Source organism: Loxodonta africana, chromosome 7 (assembly GCF_030014295.1).
Source record: "Loxodonta africana isolate mLoxAfr1 chromosome 7, mLoxAfr1.hap2, whole genome shotgun sequence".
Lineage (NCBI taxonomy): Eukaryota > Metazoa > Chordata > Mammalia > Proboscidea > Elephantidae > Loxodonta > Loxodonta africana.
In genome coordinates, this window is record NC_087348.1 from 64,119,484 (window position 1) to 64,143,558 (window position 24,075).

The following is a 24,075-nucleotide window of genomic DNA, read 5'->3' on the forward strand; positions in this document are numbered from 1 at the left end:
GACTAGAGAAATGATTTCAAATATAAAGTCCTTCTTTGCCTTGTTCTCATTCCAACCACTTGATCAGAAATTATACGCTCCACAAATTGATCCTTTGGTGCCATAGGCAATTAAAACAGAACCCAGGTTATATTGTTCTCCAAGGGCCTCACAGCTGGTATGGGGGGAACAAAACTCAGGGCTTTGGTCACGGGCTATTTTCAGCCTCTGATAGCAGTTGTGTTACTCATGTCTCATTCACCCTTTCCCCTAGGTCTCCCTCCCGTCCTGCCCTCCACAGGCCAAGGCTGGTGACAGCCTCCATATATTTAAAGAAGTCGAGAGCTCCCCTTACTCAGTTGAGCCGACACAGACCACAGAGGCAGGTAAGTGGAACCAAGCAGTTTGGGCAGGAGTGGGCTGGCCTGTTGGCTGATTGGGACTATGAAGGGCCGCATAGAGTAATGGTGTGTTTCACGTCCAAAGTACCCGCATCCGCTCTGGTTCTATGTGAGGAGGCTTAAGTTATACTGCATTCTGGTATGGACCTAGCATTTGTTTAAAAAAAAATTCCTAAAAGAGTGATTAATATTTGTGGGCTCAAGGGAACCTCATAGACAAGCAAACGGGCAAAGGATTATTTGTGGTCGAAAACTATTTTCATGGTGGAATAATGTTTCATATTGTCTGAGCTGGGATGGCAGGAAAACGGAAAAAAACAATGGAAAGTCCCCTGGATTGGAAGTCAAACTGCCTGCATTCTAGTTCTAGAATTACCATATAATTAATGGATGTGACTTGGAAACAAAGCTTCCGCCCACAGGGTCTTGGTCTCCTTCAATTCAAAGTATCAATATAGATGTGGTGATATTTTTCCAGACTGTAAAGTTCTGCAGAGGTACAAAGTGGTTGTAATAGACGCAATATAGCAGAAGCCAATTTTCTTATGCTCAAAATACAAGGAATTGTGCAAATAAAAGGTATATAGGTGAATGGTGGATATTTCTTAACACCCAATACCCTGTCTTGAATATAGGAAATACTCAACGAAGGTGTATTGGTTTAAAATTGATTTTATATTCCAAAGAAGTTCAGCAAGAGATTTAGTTTTAAGAATTTGAAAAATTTTCAAAACTGGGCCCAAAAAAGATATTGCTATTTGGAAAACCCATTAAAAGCTCTATCTAATTCAAGACTAATCCCCAATCAGGGTAGGGGCTGGAGGAGGGGTGATTCTCTGTGTTTCCTCTAGGTTTCAGTCAAGCATTTTTTTTTTTCTATCGTAGTAAATGACGGGCACGGTGAGAGGTAATTTTGAGCAATGGTCTGAGTGGAAATGCTGCCCAAAGATCAAAGCTGCCACCCTAATTTCTGCTTCCGTCTGGAGCCAGGGCAGGGACTGCTCTGAGAAGGAGGAGTCAGGCGACTGGTCCGGGAACCTGTGTCTCCGCAGTATGATCAGTACAAACTAGTGGGCATGTATTGACCATTTTCTGTGTCAGGGCTCAGGGAGGTAGAGGCAGCACTAATGCAGGGAGTGGTAGGCATGAACAGCAAGGGGGGTGGGACTGGAGACAGCCTTTCATCTTCAGTTTACTTTTGGATGGATGCTCAATGTTGGGTACATCCAATTCGCCATGATGGTGTAAAACTGCTTTATGACCCAGAAAGTGTGATGGATTCTTATTAATGTGCTGTCTGGCATGGCTTTGGTTCTCTTCTGGGCAACTCAGTCATTTGCAGTCAGCGCAAATGAGGCCCGGCTGTTGGGCAGGGAGTGCAGCTGACCTCCAAGCCAGGCAGACAGGTGCTCTCAGTGCAGAAGCACAAACCATCCATTAGGGCAGGGAGGCAGGGCAGGGGGCAGAGGGAGAGTGAGAGGGAAGAGTAAGCAGGTGCAGCCATGGGCAAATAACCACAGTCTTGTTGGAGGAAGTAGACACTGGATTCTTTGTAGGATACAAATCCAGAAACCCCGAGGACATGGAGAAAAAAAAAACAGAGAAAAAACAAAGAGTTTCAGTCACAGGGTCAGTTCCAATTCCAGCTCTGAACATCGCTTAACTTCCCTGAGCCTCCAGTTTCTGGACAGTAAAATCACAGTAATGCCACCTACTCCAGAGGGATTTGTGAGACTCAGATGAGCTAAAGTGTAAGAAAGTAGTTTGCTAAGTTTAAAGTTTACAAATATGCAAAGTCTTTGAGAAAAGGCACTGGGCCAAACCCTAAGAGTTGAGAAAGGATTTCCTGCGAAGTACCAATGTGATGGTAAAAATCCAGAGGTCAGAGTGGATCACAAGCTAACCAGGTGTTAGAAGATGATTAATTTGTTGTACATGAGGAAGGACACAGGAATAGGAATATAATACTCAGGAAATATAACTTCTGAGGCAGGCAGATCTCCAACTTATAAGCTTGCTGCTCAGATGTCTGGGAATACTGTACAGAGGTCTGGCTTCATGGCCAAAGAGAAATGTGATGACTGCAAATGTGAAAAACTGCAGTTATTTACCCCTGTGAAGAAAAGCATGAAAGGAGACGATGATTGCTTTGAGGGCCCTGGTAGGTGGAAGTCTTTCCTGAGCCTCATCTGGACCTTATCTTGGAAAAGGGTCCATTGTGATTTGTTGGCTAGTTACCACCCACGAATCAGGTGTATGTACAAGTACTAGCTCATTTGTTATTGCCGTTAGCTGCCGTCCAGTTAGCCTGACTCATGGCGACCCCATGCACAACAGAATTCAAAGCTGTCTGGTCCTGTGCCATCCCCATTATCAGTTGCAGACAGTACTGTTGTGATCCATAAGGTTTTTACCAGCTGATTTTCAGAAATAGATCACCAGGCCTTTCTTCTAGCCTGTCTTAGTCTGGAAGCTTTGCTGAAACCTGTCCAACCTCACAGCAACATCCTCAGAGGAAGAAACTGAAGTTCCAGGTAGCCAAGTAACTTCTCAGGGTCACGTGGCTAAAGAGTGGCAGAGCTAAGATGTGAACTGGCTTGAAAAATAAATTATAAAGGTTGAAAGAGAACAAAGTGCCAGTTTCTGAGAATAAGAGTCGGCAGCGCTTCAGAGATGATTTCAGATAAAGCATCATATTACTCATGGTTTTCAGCCTTAGTTTAACGAGTATGTCTACCGTTACTCCCCATCTGAGTTTTTAAGGGGTCAGAGGCAATGCTCAGGTTCATTTCTATGCTGGGACTGAGCCATCTGTGCTTTGCGGGTTTTGTGATGGGTTTCTGGATGGAGGACTTTGTATATCTGGGTTCAGAGGCTTATGGGGAGGCCACTGACTTTGAGTGTCCTACATGGAGGCTGGGAGCTAGAGGGCATGGTCTCCTCTGTGCCCTGCTTAGGCATCCTGCTTCCCCTCACAGCCTACTTCCCACCAAGGCAAGCTCCCATGAGGCACCAGGGCCACCAAAAGAAGGAGTGTTCGCCCCAGAGCAGAAGCTCAGGACCTTGTCTGACTCTCAATCAGTGGCACCATGTGCATTGATGCCCCTGGAGGAGCCAATGCCCTCTGACAACGCCTATCCCTGGGGCTGCAAACACTGGGGTCTAGAAAACAGAGTAGGTTCAGAGTCTGAACCAGAGGGGCCAGAGTGAAGAAGCAGGGAGAGATTTGCTTGTTTCAAAAGATAGCTTTGAGAACCAGTGATAAAGTAATAATAAAAACTTAATGAAGAGTAATAATAAAAGGGAAACCCTGGTGGTGTAGTGGTTAAGAGTTAAGGCTGCTAACCAAAAGCTCAGCAGTTCAAATCCGCCAGGTGCTCCTTGGAAACTCTATGGGGGCAGTTCTACTCTTTCCTATAGGGTTGCTATGAATCGGAATGGACTAGATGGCAATGGGTTTTGGTTTAATAATAAACACAACAAAATTATTAAACATATGCTACATATTAAGAGAAGTCCCTGGGTGGTGCAAATGGTTAATATGCTCAGCTGCCAACAGAAAGATTGGAGGTTCAAGTCTACACAGAGGTGCCTCGGAAGAAAGGCCTGATGATCTACTTCTCAAAAATCAGCCATTAAAAACCCTATGGAGCACAGTTCTATTCAGACACAGGTGGGGTTGCCGTGAGTCCAAATTGACTTCACGATAACTGGTAAAAAGGTATTATTTACATACAGTATCATTGCCATTATTACTATTACTCATTTTTAACCCGAAATTGCCCTTCTAAGACAAGTCTTCTCAACCTGCTTTTGTGTGCACGAGGACACTGGGCTCAGAGGTATTGAGCACTTTGCCTGAGGTCCACCGGTCCGTGTTTTTGAACGCAAGTTTGGCTCTTTCCAAAGCCTACGCTCTTGCAGTGTGCTGTCTCTTTTACAAAGATTAAGGGAAGAATAGAGGACAGGTGGTGTTTGAGAGAGGATGCCATGGGCGGCATTTCTGCAAAGTGAGGATCCCTAAAACCATCTCAGGGCTTGAAGGACCCTTAAAGGTGCTTCACTTCATCACAGCCACTTGGACATCCATCCTCACCTGAGCTGAAAATCAATGGAGAGAAAGAACTCTCCAGCTCCAAAGGCAGCCCTTTCCGGGTCCAAACAGAACTGATTCTTACGAAGTTAACCCTGTTACTCTCACCCATGGGTGCTCTCTCTGTCCCATGCCAGATCGCCAATTCCCATCAACTGAGAAAATGTGGTTAACGGAGGTTCTGGCCCTTGTCCCCTGACCAGTGTGTTGTAGGCAGGAACACGGGGTGTAGAACCAGTTTAACTTAGATTCGAATTCCAGCTCTGACACTTATTAGCTGTGTGACCTTGGACAAGTCACTTAAACTCTTTGAGTCTCAGTTTTCTCATCTGCAAAATGGAGATAACAAAACCTGTTCTGCAGGACTGCTGTAACTGTTAAAGAGAGTATATGTAAAGCAACAGACACAATAAACCATAGCTAGTATTAATATAAGATATATTTTTTTTATATTAATATAAAAACAGAGTTTAGGGTCACAGAGACCTAAGTTCCAAACTATGTGACACACACTAGCTATGTGACCTTCAGCAAGTGTTGTGATTTTCCTAAGACATTATTTCCATGTGATACCCTGGTGGCGTAGTGGTTAAGTACTACGGCTGCTAACCAAGAGGCTGGCAGTTCGAATCTGCTAGGCGCTCCTTGGAAACTCTATGGTGCAGTTCTGCTCTGTCCTACAGGGTCGCTATGAGTCGGAATCGACTTGATGGCAGTGGGTTTGGGTTTTTTTTTTTTAAGGTAAATTTTATAATGGTGCCTATCCTGAAGGGCTGTTGTGAAGATTAAATGCGGTACACCACCTTGCCTGGCCCACAGGCCATGTTCCAGACACATTAGCTTCAATAAGAATGTTATTTTATTAGTAATGATTATGATTATCCTTTCCTTTCCAGCTGTGTGTTCCTATGACCTAAATCCTTGCCTCAGCCCGTATACACAATTAACTCACTATGGGGAATCAGATGGCTGGTAGGATGATCCAACGAACCAGTACTGAGCTGAAAGTCATGGAGGTCTTTGCTCAAAGTCATAACCCAAGGTGCCCTCCCAGGTTCTTTAATGGGCCCTACAAAGAAGAAGGAGCCCTGGTGGTGCAGTGGTTAAGAGCTAGCCTGCTAAACAAAAGGTCAGCAGTTTGAATCCACTAGCTGCTCCTCAGAAACCCAGTGAGGCAATTCTACTCTATTCTATAGGGTCACTATGAGTCAGAATCGCCTTGATGGCAACGGGTTTGGGTTTTTGTTTTACAAAGAAGAAACTTAATCACTATATGTTCATTTTATCTACCATACCCACTTTTGACCCAAAGTATTATCCTTCAGCTCTATAATTGGTAGTGAAAGAAAGAGAGAAGGAAGAAAGGAAAGAAGAGGAAGGGAAGGAGGGAGGGAGTGAAGGAGAGAGGAAGGAAGGAAGGAAGGGAGGGAGGGAAGGAGAGAGGGAGGGAGGGAAAGAAGGAGGGAGGGAGGAAGGAAGGAAGGTTGGACTAGGAAGTACCCAATATACAAATTTTAGTTATTCTCCTAAAATTCTAGATGGATTTTTGACAACTTAGAATTATTAGCTTCTACAAATTCTACAGTATAAAAGTGGTTTTACTTACTTGAACTGATATGATTCTCCTAGCAACCCTATGAGATAGATGGGATTATTATTTCCATTTTAGAAAGGGGATACTGAAGTTCAGAGAAGTTGAATGATTCCCCAGATTACACAGTTTTTAAGAGGCAAGACAGAAATAGAACGCCAGCCTCCTGGCATCTGACCCAGTGCTTTTCCCACCCCACCCACTATTGGTTCAACCCCAGAATAACCCCTTCTGTGGCATTACTTGTTTAAAAAAATCTATACAAGGTAGTCTCTCACTGAGCTCTGAGGAGAGTATCCAAAGGTCTGGAGTCTACCCACTCTCTAGCTGAGGTTAGCAGGGGCCCTGCATTCTCCTTTATCCTCATAAACCCCAGTCTGTCCCTATTTCAATCCTGATGCTGTGACAGTACAACCGTCTCAGGGACCAACCCAGAGAGTAGAGCCAGGTGGTGTGATGGAGATTCTGACCCAAGTGGCAAATGGGGCTGAGTGACTGGCCAGCCTATATTTGGTGTCCCACCTCCAGTGACCCTGCCTGTGCCAGGCAATGCTGATAAACAAATGGCCCATCCCTTGTTGCCTTGGCCAGGGCAAACTCACATTCTGGGACTGGCTAGGGGAGTGTTGAGACACAGGAATTCCAAAGCAATGTGTGAGGCCAAAAAGGTTATGTTGTGTGTAATCCAGGACCTAAATGTGACTTCAGATCATAGCAACTTAATTAGCAGGTTGGTGCTATTTGAATAACCTGAAATAAAATGTGTAAGAATGCCTTGACTTTGAATAGCTTCTCATTACTGCTTTAAATTCTACCATATTTTCATAACCTTCACAAGCTACAAGGACAGTGCAGGAAATAATATTATTGACATTTTCCACCCAAGTTTAAGGTCACACAGAAACAAATGGCAAAGTCAAGATTAGAGCCCAAGCCTCCCAATTCAGGACTCTTTCCAACATAGTCTGCCTTTCGGCCTAGGAGGATGGAAGAAGAAATCAGAGACGTCTTCTGTCCTTAGCTCCACAGCTACAATCCCATCTTTATAAATGGAACAGAGCACCTGTTTGATAGAATGTTTAAAGAGTTCTATTTTGGGTTTCAAGTTCTGATAGATGTATGTCAGATATTTATGACCACTTAAAAACAACCTGTGCTTGGATACATTACCTTGCGAAGAAGGTATTACCTGTAATCTTATCCTCATTTTGAAAAGTATCATGTCTAGGCAATTGCTGGAAAAAATACTGTGTGTGTGTAAGTATATATATATATTCCCCAAGAGGCGTATCTGTCTCCCATTAACTTTCAGTACATGCCAATGAAATTTCCACTAAAAATTTAAAATGAGAAATATGACTTAGGGTTATTTTCATTGAAAGTTTCCACATCATTATTTTCACAAGTGTCACTATCATGTTCCTGGGTGAAATATATAACATTTCTTTTCTATCTTATATTATGTTGAAACTCGAGATCAAAATGAACATGAGCAAAATTATGTGATTCCAATCTTTTCCAGAGACTGTATCATCTTTAATCACAGAAAGATGTGTCTTAGAAAAAGAAATTGGAGAAGAAAACATTCCCAAATCTTTACTTTTCATGTCTCACCTTGTTGGTAAACGAGGGGGCTGGTCAATCTTGAAAGTCTATTCCAACTTCGAAAGTCTATAATTTAAATGCAGTCTAAAATAAACAACTTAGGCTCTTTTAGGGGGATATTAAGAACGTCATGTCTTTCTGTGTGTTCTTTTCTCTGCCTTGAATATCCTTTCTCCTTTTTGCTATCTGGAAAACTCCTATTCACACTTCAAAACCCAGTTTGAATGAGATTTCTTTTGTGACCCAACAACTCCCTCCTCTCAACCTTGGTCTAAATCCAAGTGGCCATTCCCTTCTTTGAGTTTGCATAGCCCTTCTCAGAAGACTCTTATTTGCCGTGAAGTATTTTGAGTCCTGTCTGTCTTCCTCACTAGAATGCGGGCTTCTCAATACCAGGGGCCATGAGTTACATTTTCTAATTTTTTTCTCCCTTTGATTCCCCATGGAGTAGCTACTGTAGTGTTTGACACATGATAAAAAAAAAAAAAAAAGCAAATCCCGTTGCCATTGAGTCAATTCCAACTCATGGAGACCCCATGTGACAGAGTAGAACTGCTGCATAGAGTTTTCTTGGCTATAATCTTTACAGAAGCAAATGGTCAGGGCTTTCTTCTATAGTGCTGCTGGCTAGGTTCAAACCACCAACCTTTAGGTTAGCAGTCAAACGAAAACAACTTGTACTACCGAGGGACCTTAGTGATACATGACAGGTAGGTAATAAATGCATGGTGAATGAATGAATGAACGATGAAATGAATGAATAAAGGCAGACTTGATTTCAAGCTCTTTAATTCAAAATTCATTACTCTTTCCACTATACTTACCAGCCTGAGCTAGAGAAAGAGGGACACTAAATGTTTCCTTTTTTTTGAAATAAAGTTATTTTTAAAGTTTTACTGAATTAAAAAAAAAAAAAAATTAGCCTACTGCTGTGAGAGGAAGGATAGGATGTTCCTGGCTAACCCCACACTGTTTTTGTAAGTGAGAAAAGCTCTTTGGGGGGATATTTAGATAGGAATGTTCCCTTCAGCCCTAGTATCAGGTTCAGTGGTCTGTTTGCTATTTACCTTCTGTTTCTTAGCAAAACTGTCTTTGTTACTAGGCTGTGAGATACAATCCTGACCAGTTGACCCAGAAGGGCTTAGTATTAATCGCCAACTATTATAAGAAGGTGACTGGCTTCCCAGAAGGGAAAGAGAAAGGTCAGAAGCAGCTACTCAGAACAGCCTGATAGTACTTGGTGTCAATGACAAAATGACACACCAGGCTTCTTAGAAACCAAGATTTAGGAGAACCCTGGATCCCGGTGAAAATTTAGCCCCCTTAGGGATGACAGGATTTCAGAAATTTCAGAGTATCAATGGCTTATTTCACTTCTGCTCTGGGGAAATAGAAAACTTGGATTCAGAATTAAAAACACACAGAGACACAGAAAGAAAATTATTTTTCTTAACTCCCTTCCTTGGTTAGTATCTCTTCCACATAATCCTCCAGTGAGGACGCAATGGCAGCCCAGGGCTGTGGCTATCAGCAGTGGTTTGCAGCAGAAATCCCTCCAAGCCTGCAGGAGGACAGTTAGTCCTGTTACCTGGCTCCTGCCAAGCCCTGTGAGCTCTGCCAAGCACCTTCCTGAACATCATGCCATTTGGTCCTCCAAACAACACTGTGAAGCAGTAAGGAAAAGAACGACTGTCTCCCTTTTACAGATGGGGAAAGAGATGCAAAGAGAAGCTATGCAGTTCATCTTGATGTACACAGCGTGTTGAGGGAGTGTTGAGGGTAGAAGGTGGGTTTCCGGGAGTCCCTGGGTGGTGTAAGCAGTTAACACCAGAAAGTTAGAGGCTTGAGAACACGCAGAGGGACCTTGGAAGAAAGGCCTACAGTCTACTTTCAAAGAATCAACCTTTGAAACCCTGTGGAGCACAGTTCTACTTTGACATGCAAGAGGTTGCCATGAGTCAGAGCTGACTTGATGACAACTGGCTTGGTTGTGCTTTTGGTTGGATGTAGTATAGGTCCAAAATATCTTATTACCTGGACAATGATATTCTTAAAAAAGAATTAACCAATTTTAGGAGAAAATCTGAATAGGGAATTTTATATATTATATATTCCTATCAGCAATATAGGCTAAGGTCTGGCTGCCCAAATGCAGTCCACTCTTAGCAGCCTATTAGAAATAGAGAATTTCCTGCCTCAGCCCACATTCACCAAACCAGAATCTGCACTTTAATAAGATCCCAGGTGATTTCAGAAGTACTGAGCTAGATAATAAGGTTATCTAGATTATTCCAACTTCTAATGGGACAATTTTCAAACTCTAGATGGAAAAAATAATAGTACTTAATGTTTGCATATAATTGTATATACACAAAATTAGCTTATTCGTTCCTTTCAAGAACCCAGTGAGGTACATAGCGGTAGGTGCAATTGACATTTACCAAAAGAGGAAACAGAGCCACGAAGTGGTAAAGCGACTTGCTCAAAGCCATCTGAGTAAGTGTCCAGACTTATGCCCATAACTTGCACCCAGTAACTGTTTGCCAAATGAATGAATGAACCTTCAGACAAATGGGCTGGACCCTGATCTTCGGACCTGAAGTTAGTCTCCCTTTCCACACACTAGAGAATGGCTTACTGCTGGGCCTGCCTAAATGTAGAGTATCTGCTTTGTTTCTCACTAGACTTCACCTTGATCAGACAGTCTTCAAGATGCCAAACTGGGGCGGAGGAGCCAAGTGTGGAGCCTGCGAAAAGACTGTCTATCACGCGGAAGAAATCCAATGCAATGGAAGGAGTTTTCACAAGACCTGCTTCCACTGCAGTGAGTGGGGTGAACACTGTGGAGGGCTCTGGTCAACTGGAGGGAGTGGGGGGTGGGCCTTTCAATGTACCCATTTAACCACAAGTACTGTATATCAGTGGTTGTCGAAGTGTGGTCCCCAAACCAGCAGTATCAGCATCATCTGGGAATTTGTTTGCAAATACAACTCTCAGGCCCCACCTAAGAGGTGCTGGCTCCTCTCAGTGCCCTTTCTCGAATCACTTGCCCAGCTCAAAGGCCTTTTCCTGTAGATCAGCATCAGAACAAGCTGGCCTACCACTGCTCTTTGCACTGAAAACCTTGACCCAGTGGCAACATTTACAAAGTATGACTTGGCAGAGAAAGGAAGCTAGCACTTACCTGGAGCCAAGAAGAATTTGGCTCTCTGTGTTGTCACACTGGCCAGCTGTCACTGAAGCCAGCTGTGACTGGTCCTTCCTAAGAAAGAACCCGTGTCAAGTGGAGGGTTCTGGGTGGGGGGAGAACAACATGTGCCAATTCTGTAAGAGTCAGAAAGGGAAATTTCAGGGCCTGGGCTCCAAACCTGATGAAGGAAATCTTTACCATCACCTGCTAGTCACAGATTCATAAAATGCTAAAACTGGAGAGGACTTAAAGTCTCTGTGGTCCATCTGATAATCTGGCTCTGCCCCCAATGCATGTGACTTTGGACGAGTCACTTCTCATCTCTAAGCCCAGATGATATGCATCCGTGGCAGAGTCAGGAGTAGAACTGGTACCTTTAGGGCTCAGTCCAGTGCTCTTTTGACATTACTGCATTCTACAGGGTTTCCTAATAGCTAGCCCTGTTTTGGGGTTCCTGGGTGTTGCAAACCACTAATGTGCTTAGCTGTTACCTGAAAGGTCAGTGTTTCGAGTTCACCCAGAGCATCTTGGAAGAAAGGACTGGTGATCTACTTATGAAAAATCAGCCAATGAAAACCCTGTGGAGTACAATTCTACTTTGACACACATGGGGTCACCATGAGTAAGAATCTACTCAACAGCAACTGGTTTGTTTTAGTTTTAGTTCTGTTTTAGGAGGAATTGGCCATGGCTTTGAAATGGTTACTTCCCTCCAGTAGGTCTGGCTTAAGAGCTAGCTTTACTGGACATTTGGTAGGCTTCCTCCTTGTAGACTCCTGCCACCTCCCTGCCACCCATGCCTCAGCCCAGCGGCAGCAAGGCTTTCCCATGTCTCCAAGCTGTTTCAAGCAGCATTTCAAGGGCTAGGCTCCATCTGTTAGGGCCGGTGGGTACTCTAGCTGCCAGAAATAGTAACATTTTATCTGCTGCAGGAGTTTCTATTTTCCCTGACCTCCCACAGAAAATGTGATTATCAGGGAAGAACATGGGGAAACACTGCTCAGAGTGATTGGGTTAGCGATTTACTAATGCTTTGGATTTCAATGATGGGTAATATTTTTACCACCACTTGTCTGTCAATTTATCATACCGCGGTTGCTTGTTTGTTGCTGTGATGCTGGAAGCTATACCACTGATATTTCAAATACTGGCAGGGTCACCCATGGTGGACAGGTTTCAGTGGAACTTCCAAACTAAGACAGACTAGGAAGAAGGACTTGACAATCTACTAAAAAAAAACAAACAAAAAACAAACAAATGGCCAGTAAAAACCTTATGAATAACAGGGAAACATTGTCTGATACAGTGCTGGAAGAGGAGCCTCTCAAGTTGGAAGGCATGCAAAAAATGACTGTGGAAGAGCTGCTTCCTCAAGTAGAGTCGGCCTTAACGATGCGGATGGAGTAAAGCCTTCAGGACCTTCATTTGCTGATGTGACACAACTTAAAAAGGGAAGAAACAGCTACAAACATCCATTAATAATCAGAAAGTGGAATGTACAATGTATTAATCTAGGAAAATTAAAGTTTGAAATGGAACACTTGAAGATCAATATCCTAGACATTAGTGAGCTGAAATGAACTGGTACTGGCCATTTTGAATCAGGCTATCATATGGTCTACTACTACAAATTCAAGAGGAACTACATCACATTCATTGTCCAAAAGAACATTTCAATATCTACTCTAAGTACAACACTGTCTACATATGTCTACAAGAAGACTAGTTAATACCAGTATTGTTCAAATTTACGCCCTAAGCACTAATGCCAAAGATAAAGAGATTGAAGATTTTTACCAACTTCTGCAGTCTAAAATTAATCAAACATGCAGTCAAGATGCATTGATAATTACTGATGATTGGAATGCAGAAGTTGGAAACAAAAAGGATCGGTAGTTGAAAAATATGGCCTTGGTGATAGAAACAACAATGGAGATCGCATAGCAGGATTTTCCAAAATTAATGACCTACTTATTGGAAATACCTTTTTTCAACAACATAAATGGCTACTATACATGTGGACCTTGATAGATGGAATACACAGGAATTAAATGGATTACATCTGCGGAAAGAGATAATGGATAAACTCAATATCATCAGACAGAACAAGGCAAGGGGCTGATTCTGGAACAGATCATCAATTGCTCCTGTGCAAGTTCAATTTGAAGCTCAAGAAAATTAAAACAAGTCTACGAGAACCAAAAGACGACCTCAAGTATATCCCACCTGAGTTTAGAGACCATTCCAAAAACAGATTTGCTGCACTGAACACTAATGATTGAAGACCAGACAAGTTATGGGATGACATCAAGGATATCACACACAAAGAAATCAAAAGGTCATTAAAAAGACAAGAAAGAAAGAAAAGACCAAAATGGATGTCAGAAGAGACTCTGAAACTTGCTCTTGAATGTAGAGTTGCTAAAGAGAATGGAAGAAATGATGAAGTAAAAGAGCTGCACAGAAGATTTCAAAGGGTGGCCTGAGAAGACAAAGTAAAGTATTATAGTAAAATGTGCAAAGACCTAGACATAGAAAATCAAAAAGGAAGAACATGCTTGGCATGCCTCAAGCTGAAAGAACTGAAGAAAAAAATTCAGCCTCAAGTTGCAATACTGAAGGATTCTCCGGGCAAAATATTAAATGATGCAGGAGGCATCCAAATAAGATGGAAAGAATACACAGTGTCACTGTATCAAAAAGAATTGATCAGCGTTCAACCATTTCAGAAGGTAGCATATGATCAACAACTGATGGTACTGAAGGAAGAAGTCCAAGCTTGACTGAAGGCATTGGCAAAAAACAAGCCTCCCGGAAATGACAGAATACAAACTGAAACGTTTTAACAAACAGATGCAACGCTGGAAGTGCTCACTTCTCTACACCAAGAAATTTGGAAAACAGCTACCTGGTCAATCGACTAGAAGAGATCCATATTTGTGCCCATTCCAAAGAAAGGTGATCCAACAGAATGTGGAAATTATGGAACAATATCATTAATATCACATGCAAGTAAAATTTTGCTGGAGATAATTAAAAAACGGTTGCAGCAGTACATCGATAAGCAATTGCCAGAAATTCAAGCTGGATTCAGAAGAGGATGTGGAATGAGTGATATCATTTCTGATATCAGATGGATCATGGCTGAAAGCAGAGAATACCAAAAAGATGTTTATCTGTGTTTTACCTGTGCAAAGGCATTTGACTGTGTGGATCATAACAAAATATGGATAACATTATGAAGAGCGGGAATTCCAGAACACTTAATTGTGCTCATGTAGAACCTGTACATAGACCAAGAGGCAGTTGTTCGAACAGAACAAAGGAATGCTGTGTGGTTTAAAGTCAGGAAAGGTGTGAGTCAGGAATGTATGCTTTCACCATACTTAATCAGTATGCTGAGCAAATAAACACAGAAGCTGGACCATATGAAGAATAACGTGGAATCAGGATTGGAGAAAGATTCATTAACAGCCTGCAATGAACAAATGATGCAACCTTGCCTGCAGAAAGTGAAGAGCGTTTGAAGCACATACTGATGAAGATCAAGGACTACAACCTTCAGTATGGATTACAACTCAACATAAAATAAACAAAAATCCTCACAACTAGACCAATTAGCAACATCACGATACGGGAAGAAAATAATGAAGTTGTAAAGGATTTCATTTTACTTGGATCCACAATTGATGCCCAAGAAAGCAGCAGTCAAGAAATCAAACAATGTGTTGCATTGGTGTTGGCGAAGAGTATTGAATATACCATAGACTTCCAGAAGGAGCCCTCGTGGCATAGTGGTTAAGAGCTCGGCTGCTCACCAAAAGGTCAGCAATTAGAATCCACCAGTAGCTTCTTAGAAACCCCATGGGGCAGTTCTACTCTGTCCTATAGGGTCGTTAAGAGTCATAATTGACTTGATAGCAATGGGTTCGGTTTTTTTAATGGGACAGAAGAATGAACAAATCTGTCTTGGATAGAAGGCTACTTAGAAATGAGGATGGCGAGACTTCTCACGTACTTTGGACATGTTATCAGGAGGTACTAGTCCCTGGAGAAGGACATCATGCCAGGTAAAGCGGAGGGTCAGAGAAAAAGAGGAAAACCCTCAAGGAGATGGATTTGACACAGTAGCTGCAACAATGGGCTCAAACATAGTAACAGTTGTGAGGCTGGCACAGGACTGGGCTGTGTTTAGTTTTGTTGTACATAGAGTTGCTATGAGTCAGAACTAACTTGACGGCACCTAACAACAACGATTATTTTTAAGCCATCTTACACATCCCTCATGCATCATTATTATTACAACTACCCAGAATTCATTGCTCAAGAGAGCTCATTTCTTAACTCTCCGGCTTTTGTTAACAAATGACTAATGCTCTTTAAAAAGAGTGGGAGTGAGGGATATTGGAAAGAGCACTGGGTTTGGTGTAAAGAAGGGTAGGATTTGAGTCTGGGCTTTAGCATGTACTAACTGTGTGACCTTGGGCAGTCACTTCGCCATTGCAAGCCTCAGTTACCCCATGCATAAAATAGAGATATATACCTATAGCACAAGGTTGTTACAAGGAGCAAACTGGGAACCCAGTCTTCTAGGCCTTTACACTTCTTTGATCAACTTTGGTATCTGAGTTGGAAGGGGAAATGGTAAGGAAACGTTCCATGACAAAGAATGTCTTGTCCCCCCTCCGCCCCCCGTCGGGGGTTGATGATGCTCTGGAATGGATGCTGTGCTCAACGAAGCCATAATAGAAGGGGTTTGGGCATTTGGTGGGAGGTGAAGCTTCCTCTCAACCCTTGGATATTTTCCTTAGAACTTGTATGTGGGATGAGGATCTCATCTGAGCAGTAGAAGTTTCTGTACTGGTGGGCAGAAGGGCCCTGGAGAGGAACACACTTTCCTATATTAGCATTGCAAGACTTACCTGTCCACAGGTAGTCACTGGAAATAGGGCTTAGCAAAGCAGAGTATACCTTAGCTTATCCCCTGCCTGGTATTCTCCTGACTTCTAGACAAATACTTAATCCTTCATACCAGCACTGTCGAAAAGAAATATAATGTAAGCCACATAGGTAAACTTAACTTTTCCAATAGCCATATTAAAAAAGAAATACAAAGAAACAGGTGAAATTTATTTTAAAACAGTTTGTTTAACCTAATATAGCCACAATGTTATCATTTCAATATGTAATCAATATTAATGAGATATTTTACATTCTTTTTGTTTTGTGCTAAGCGTTTGAAATCTGCTGTGCATTTTACACTTATAGCACATCCTATAGCTGGTGTCTACTGGATTAGACAGCACATTTCTACTTTGCCTGTGACAAAAGCTGGTCAGAAGCCAGGAAGTGGCTACGGAATTGGCCAAGGCCTGATCAGGCATAGGCAATCCTGGAGTGATGGGAGTGAGCACCGGACAAGAGTCAAAGACCCTGAAGTCACGCAGAGCTTTGCAACTTACTGTTGTATAACCTTGGACAGATCATTGACCTTTATTCACTCATTCGTTCACTCAACAGATATTTGCAGAGAGGGCTAACTCTGTGCCAGGCCCTGTGCTAGCTTCTGGGGATTTTAAGATAAAACAGTTCTATGCTCAAGTAACTCAGAATCTAGACCATCGAGGAATATGTGAGGAGCTGTTCTGGAGGTTGGTAACTGTCTCAGTTTCCTACTGCTGCCATAACAAAAAATACCACAAGTGGGTAGCTTTAAAGAACAGAAATCTATTGTCTCACAGTTCTGGAAGCTAGAACTCCAAATAAGGGCATCAGACAAAGGGGAGGGTCCTTTCTTGCTGGTAGCCCTAGACGTTCCTTGGCATTCCTTGGTTTGTAGAGGGATTTTCACACGGTACGTGTCTCCCACCTCTGTGTATGTTTCTTGGTTCTGTTTTCCTTTTTATAAAACACCACTTGAAAGTGATTAGATTTAGGACCTACCCTACCTCATTAACATAACAAAAGAAATCCCTCTTTACCAAATAGGGTCGTATTTATAAGTACAAGGGCTTAGGACATTAACATATCTTTTTGGGGTTTGCAGTAACTGATAGCAACAAGGAGGGTAGAGGCCGGTATATACCTTATATGCCCAAATATAAGGCACACTTTCCCTCAAAAAATTATTTCTTGTAAAAGGATTTGCTTTGTATCCAAAGCTTTACAAAGTCTCTCATGTTATATGACATGTTCTTAATTACTTTATTTATTGAAACTTTTTTTTTTAGAAAGAATTTTTAATACACACAAAAACATAGTAGTTCATTGAACTCCCATATGCCTATCTTCCCAGCCCCACAAATAAACTAATGTCCAATGCCTTCTTCTTCCACACTTGTATTCAATTGCTATATATTTTTTAACAACAAAATACCATTTGAGGAAAATATATTAACCTGAAACAACTTCATTCAGTGCTGGTTTGGATTGCTTGTAGAGGTCACTTGATAGAGCTGGTGGTGAAAAAAAAAAAAATGGAGGTAAGTAAATTTAATGCAAATTAGTTATCATTCCTGGGGGTATGACCTTACTCTTATAAGTCCTAAGTATCACCATAAATGGCCTTTAAGGATCACTGTTACAAAGCAATAAAGAAAGTTATTAAGTTGTAGGAATCACGTATTTTTTAAAAGCTGCCCTAATGTTGTACTAATAGGTCCTTCTTGTTGGGATGCAATTTCCAGATTATAGCCTCCTACTCAGATTTTTTTTTTTTTTACTCAGATACAAATCAGGGTTCCTCTCAAATGACGCAGGCAGACGGAGAATGAGCTGCTCTAGCTGCCTCCAAAAGTGGCTTGGATGATAAGGGAGATGCTGAGGCTGAAGATGCAAAGGAAAAATTTGGATACAATTGTTTTCTGAATTTTGGGGAGAGTAGAAAAAAATTTTTCAAATCAATGTTATTCAGTTATATTATTAATTAAATATTATAAGCAGATGTTTGATACTTTTGTTCACATTCTTAAAAGTTTATTTAAGTTTGCAAAAAAAAATATTTTTAGAAACCTTCTCTTTGGAAAAACGGGGGATTGCCTTATATTTGTGAATACTTTATATTAAGGAATATACAGCAGCTGGGGGTTTTTTTTGTGGGGGGGGCTTGAGCCAATAAACCCTAAGGGTCTATGAGACAGATCCCACTTTCTCCCTCTCCCCTGCTGCCAGAACTGGGCCTCTGTGACAATTGTCTCCTCAAATAGCACAGTGTTCCTTGAAGGCCATGGAAAATACAGAAAAGGCTCAGTCCTGATTCTTACGTGACTAAGAAAAAAAATAGGCTCCTCTCCTGCCTCAGACCCCACATACACACACAAACACACACACTCCCCTGACCTGACACTATATGGGGCAAGATACTCTGGAATCAGATTGTTCCAATTCAGGGATATTGTTCTTAGCTGGTTGAGATCTCACACCTGGTTCTAATCCTGGACCCCAACCCTCTCTAGCTGGGTACCACTCAACACAATACTTCCCTTCTCTGTGGCCCAATTTCCCTATCTGTGAGATCAAGATAGCCTTGGAGACTATGACTAGGACATGCTATAGTCAGTAAGCAAAGTCTTGTTCTTGGATGGAGGGTCCCTTGTGCTGGGTCTCTTAGCCCTGAGAATGGCATTGGGGGTGCCGAGGAGGGAGAAATCTCAACCCCCGGGGCTCTGACCCTTCCTTTCCTCTGCAGTGGCCTGCAGGAAGGCTCTCGACAGCACCACGGTCGCAGCCCATGAATCAGAGATCTACTGTAAGGTGTGCTATGGGCGCAGGTATGGACCCAAGGGGATCGGGTATGGACAAGGCGCCGGCTGCCTCAGCACCGACACGGGCGAGCACCTCGGGCTCCAGTTCCAACAGTGAGTTACTGCCCCACTTCCGCCCTCCCAGTTAGAGACTCCAATTATCAGGACACTTCATTCTGTTCCCATAGCAACGTGTTCTGGAAGTGGGAGAATGGACTCTATTGTTGACTTGCCAACAATAGGAATACTCAATCTGACCAAGTTTCAACAATATGTCATCTCTCTGAAGATTCTCTTTAAATTATCTGCCTTTCTAAAGGGCAATTACTGTTACACCACAGCTCTTGGTTTGCATGTCAAGAGAAAACCCAGAATGTACAGATGTTCCATTGTGTGACCTTTGCAAAACTGCATGGAGCCTCTTTTCTTTCCCTTTGAGAGTTTCTGTGTAAATCACATAAATATGCCAGGGAAGCAATGGCCATTCTCTGTGTGCTTGTCACTAAAAGATTTCTTCCCTGGGGTCGTAGGATAACTCATGTCCACAGTGCAGGATGGGTAGATCTGAGGGGAAGGGCTATGCCTTAAGAGTGAACAATTATGACCCATTTGTGCTGTGGGTCTCGCTGGGTGCCTGTTGCCAATACAGTGCTGAGGTTCCCACCCCCTCCCCAGCATTATCCCAGGGAAGCTGGGATATTACACTGTGTCACTCCATCTACCAGACCCAGGGCCTACTTTCTTGATGATCTCACCGACCTCCAGCCCAGAGCTAATGATAGTCTGACTGCCACTGGTCTGTAGCTGCTATGGCCACTGGTCTGTAGCTGCTATGGCCCCTGGTATTTGGGCTCAGCAACTAAAAGAAGAAAGCTCTTTGGTGAGACTGGCTGGAAAGGCCCAGGCCACCTGGGGAAGCGTCCCATGGAGGGCCTCCCGAGACAGCAGTGGGACCATCTGATCCCATGTCTACCCATGGTACCAAAAAACCAAAGCAGTTGCCATCAAGTCAGCTCCAACTCATGGCAATGCCATGTGTGTCAGAGTAGGGCTGTGTCCATAGGGTTTTCAATGACTGTGATCTTGTAGAAGTAGACCACTAGGCCTTTCTTCCAGGGTACCTCTGGGTGGATTTGAACCACCTACCTTTAAGTTAATAGCCAAGTGCTAACTGCTTGCACCACCCAGGGACTCCCTACCCATGGTACATCCTGGAAAAAAAAATGGAGAGGTGTGTAGTTTCTTTTCATTAATTTTTCTCATTACTCAGTCCCAGCTGGAGACAGCTTAAAGACGAAAAGATGATACTGACTGCGTTCTCTGCTTCCCATCACCCGAAGCTCACTTTTCTGTGTCAGGACTTTCTTGTGATGCTGTGGAAAGAGTAACAAGAGCCTAAAGACCAAGGCTTTCAAACCTGCTCCACCAGCCATGATCTGCCTGACCTTAGGCAATGACCTCTCTGACCCACGCTTTCCTCAAACTAGCCCTGCCTACTTTATAGGATTATGGTGAGGCTCAAGTGACATAATGTACAAGGAAACACCAGAAGGCATGGAAGCACAAGGGGTTTTTATTGTTGCCTCTATTTTGGACAGTGCTGTCATGGAGACAGGTGACCTGTGAATATAGGACAACAAGCTGACCTGTGACAAGGACTGCCTCAGCTCATCAGACTGCGGTTTATCAGGAGCTGATTAGTACTAACTGTCAACATTCCATGATCAGGCCATTCTTGCCCTATAAAATCATTTTCACAACTCAGTTCAGAAAGTAAGCCAGTGGGTTTCAAGATGGTATGGGAAAACCTAACCAGCAGTCACAGCACTAATAACAACATGACAACAATATAAGCGATCTTCCGATCATACATGGAGCACTTCCTAAGTGCTTTACAAGAGAAAATAAAGGTTTAAACCAATTATGTTAACCTTTGTTAAGCCCTTACTACGTAGCAGCAGGCATTGTTCTAAGTTTTACATTGGCAGCTCATTTAAGTCTCTCAACTCTACATAGAAGGCATCGTGATTATTCTTATATTCTAAATGAAGAAACTGAGGCACAGAGAAGTAGCTCACTCAAGGTCACTCAGTTAACACTCTTTGCCAAAGGGTGTTTCTACTTTCGTTCATCTGTTTCTACCAGGTCCCCAAAGGCAGCACGCTCAGCCACCACCAGCAACCCTTCCAAGTTCACTGCAAAGTTTGGGACGTCAGAGAAGTGCCCTCGATGCGGGAAGTCGGTCTATGCTGCTGAGAAGGTCATGGGAGGTGGCAAGGTAAGGACTTACATATGAGCCAAATGGGATTTTCTCATCTCTAGCAGATCAGTTGTGAACCACTGAGAGAGGAAAGTAGGAACTGTGGGCGGGTGGGCCCCAGATCCCTCATTCTCCCTAGCTCCCTGAGAACCACTTTAGGAAACATACCCTTTCCCATTTTCCTAGTCTGTGGGTGCCATTCTGTGGCACCCTTGGAAAAGCTAGAACCACTGCAATTCAATGCAAGAAGCATTAACCACGGAGGTAGAAGGCACTTGGACAAAAGGTCTAGGTAATACCAAAAACCAAAACCAAACTCATTGCCATCGGGTAGGTTCCGACTCACAGCAACCGTATGGGACAGAGTAGAACTGCCCCATAGAGTTTCCAAGAAGCAGCTGGTTGTATTCAAACCACCAACCTTTGGGTTAGCTGAGCTCTTAACCACTGCACCACAGGGCTACCTGGGTAATACAAAGGTGCACAAGTCCCCCTACCCTTCCGGGAATTTTTTCACCTCTGCATGGCTAAACCTGTTGCTGGCACCAAAACTGATGAAAATATTACAAACACCTCACTGCAATGAGAAGCATCCTTACAAATGGCACAGCTGTCTGGAGAATCAGCAAATATCCGAGACAGTAACTCAGACTTGCTCTATAGCTCTGTTCTCAGGCCTGAAACTAAGGTATTCACCAAAGAATTAAGGCCTAAGGAAAGAGAAAAATCTTATCAATATGAAATTGGGGGAGGAAATCCCACAGAGAGTATCTGACTTCAAATGTAAGGGCAGCCTTGACCCCCAGACCAACCACTGGAAGACAAATGGTAATCCCAAAGCTGTAGCTGGTAGACACACAGATGTACAGAAGGAAGGCAATCTTCCAGATGACCCAAGCCAGAAAATTCACTTCCATCAGAAATACACAGAATTAAGACAATGTTGAATTACATGGGCAATTAACTTACTTTATTTTTTTCCATATGTTACCTATTGACTCAAGCCCTCTGTCTGGTTTGTTCCTCAGATCTTTTAGGCTTGGAGAAGTCCATTTTATTTAGTCTGTCTTAAATGAATACATAAGGAAATAATGAGGGTAAATCCATTTTTAAGGGGTTCTGAGAATTGATGGCCAAATTCATAGCATCTCATTTTCTCCAGAACCCTAGAAAAAAGTATTCTGGGAACTGATTCAGGTAAGAGATAGGTGAAGACAGTGGCTTTCCTTTATATCTGCTGGTCAAGGTGCTTAAAATGGAAATAGAATACGTTACTAACCCCATTAAATATGTAACTTTCCTGTGCCCCTCAGCCTTGGCACAAGACCTGTTTCCGCTGTGCCATCTGTGGGAAGAGCTTAGAGTCCACAAACGTCACTGACAAAGATGGGGAACTTTATTGCAAAGGTGAGTGTTGGTGCCAGTGATTCTAAAGATATGTCTTCCTGAGGAGGGCGCTTGGAAGGGAAGGTTGTCTCCATGTCTGGAGACTTACTTGATGTCTGCCAGGAGGTATAGCTGCAAAGCCTAGACAGGGCTTGGGCTTTCAGGATGGAAAGCAAAATCATCAAAGTGGAAAAAAAAAAAAATCTCATGCCTTAGCCAGCTCTGGTCCTCTCCTTTGGAGCACCTGGGAGGATCAGCTGTTGGGAGATGCTTGGTAGTCCAGGCAAGCTGGATGCCTTTAGGGAGAGAGGAAGAGGAAGAACCATGTCCTGATTCCGGCCCTAGAAGAGGCCTCAAGCATGAACAAATAGTATCACACTCCCTTTCAAAAACCCGAATATCTTCCATCTACCTGGGTAGAAAATAGGGTTTACCAGGATGAACTCAGTTTGGCCTCACTTGAGTTTATCAAGTTTATTTTTCCTCCCTTTGTTTCTACCTCCCTCCGTCCCTTCCCTGTACTTCTATTTCTGATGTTGGGCATCACTTAATGATCACAGGGACCTAACTGACAAGCCGGTCCTCACAGCTCTGTTCCTATCTGCCTCCACAATGCCCTTGTCTTCCAGAGAGGTGGTAGAGGCTTAGCTTCTTCCTGCCACTACCAAGAGGCTGGCATGCACTGCAGCCAAGGCCACGTTTTGTCTACCTTGGAGCCTCTCCTAGGTCCATTCTATCGCTCAGTGGGATTCTCCCACCCTTTCACTTGGTGATCATGTCTCAAGATCTCCAAATATGTTTGTTAGAATGGGATGGGAGGGTAAGAGGGAGCACGTTATTAACCAAGACTATAGATTGCCAAAATTTTTCCCATGATGATAAAGGGATGAGACAGGTGTTGCCTTCTCCTGGCAGTAGAATACATAAAGAGGCCTCAGCATTCATAGGCTGTAAAACCCTAAAATGTGTAGCCATCAAGGAAAGCAACATGCAACAAACAGCTGCATTTCAAAATGGGAAAAGCTATATAATAGAGGAAATTTCCCAACATAGGAGCATCCAAAGAAGACACATCAGCTTAGAAGGGACACTTCCTCCGGGTCCTCCAGGGTGAATGTAAGTTTAGGGTGGGGTGCATTTCAGGAGCAGAGAGCAGTGAGTACAAAGACATCAAAGCTTGAGCATCATGGTTCATCCCAGAAGCTGCAAGCAGTTCTGTGTGCCTGTGTGCCTGATGCAGGGAGGGAGGCAGGAAGCTGTTGATGAACCTGGGCCAGCAATCAGGGACCAGATAATGCCAACTCAAAAAAAAAAAAAAAAATCTGCTGAACACACTTAGTAAAGTGCAAAGAACTATAAACAATTTTTATTAGCAGATTTAAAATATAAATTTATTGAAAAGTTAATTTATGCATAACTTTATCAAAAGGATGCCTTAACAGAAAAAGGGCTATGCCCAGGCAAAAGCAGCTGACACTAATGAACCTATTCTCTCTCCCCCCACCCCCTTCTCCTTCACAGTTTGCTATGCCAAAAACTTTGGCCCTACAGGCATTGGGTTTGGAGGCCTTACACAACAAGTGGAAAAGAAAGAGTGAAAGGAGGTGCCATTTATCAGGTCTTTCACCAGCCTAATGCCTTTGCTAAATAATCCTGTACCGATGGAAACCTTTCGCCAACATCCTCTCATTTGTAGCTGGACAGTGTTTCCTCTTCGCTTTACCCAAAGTTGGAAGAAAATTATTTAAAATTTAATCTGTAACAAAATGCGATAGCTGGGGTAGGAGAGGCAATAAATTCATGTTTTAGTGTACCTTATATGTCTCTG

General features: G+C 42.9%; 1 protein-coding gene across 2 annotated transcripts; it reads left to right on the forward strand.

Moving 5' to 3' along the window:
* Positions 1-24,075, forward strand: CSRP3 (cysteine and glycine rich protein 3). Of its 2 annotated transcripts, none has more exons than XM_023550791.2 (6): positions 1-365; positions 10,354-10,493; positions 18,547-18,715; positions 20,747-20,879; positions 22,175-22,268; positions 23,769-24,075. In XM_023550791.2, the coding sequence occupies exons 2-6, from the start codon at positions 10,382-10,384 to the stop codon at positions 23,843-23,845; spliced, it is 585 nt and encodes a 194-aa protein (XP_023406559.2). In that variant the 5' UTR covers positions 1-365; positions 10,354-10,381; the 3' UTR covers positions 23,846-24,075. The 2 variants fall into 2 exon arrangements, with proteins under 2 accessions (XP_023406559.2, XP_064144420.1); XM_064288350.1 differs by having other exon boundaries at positions 10,370-10,493.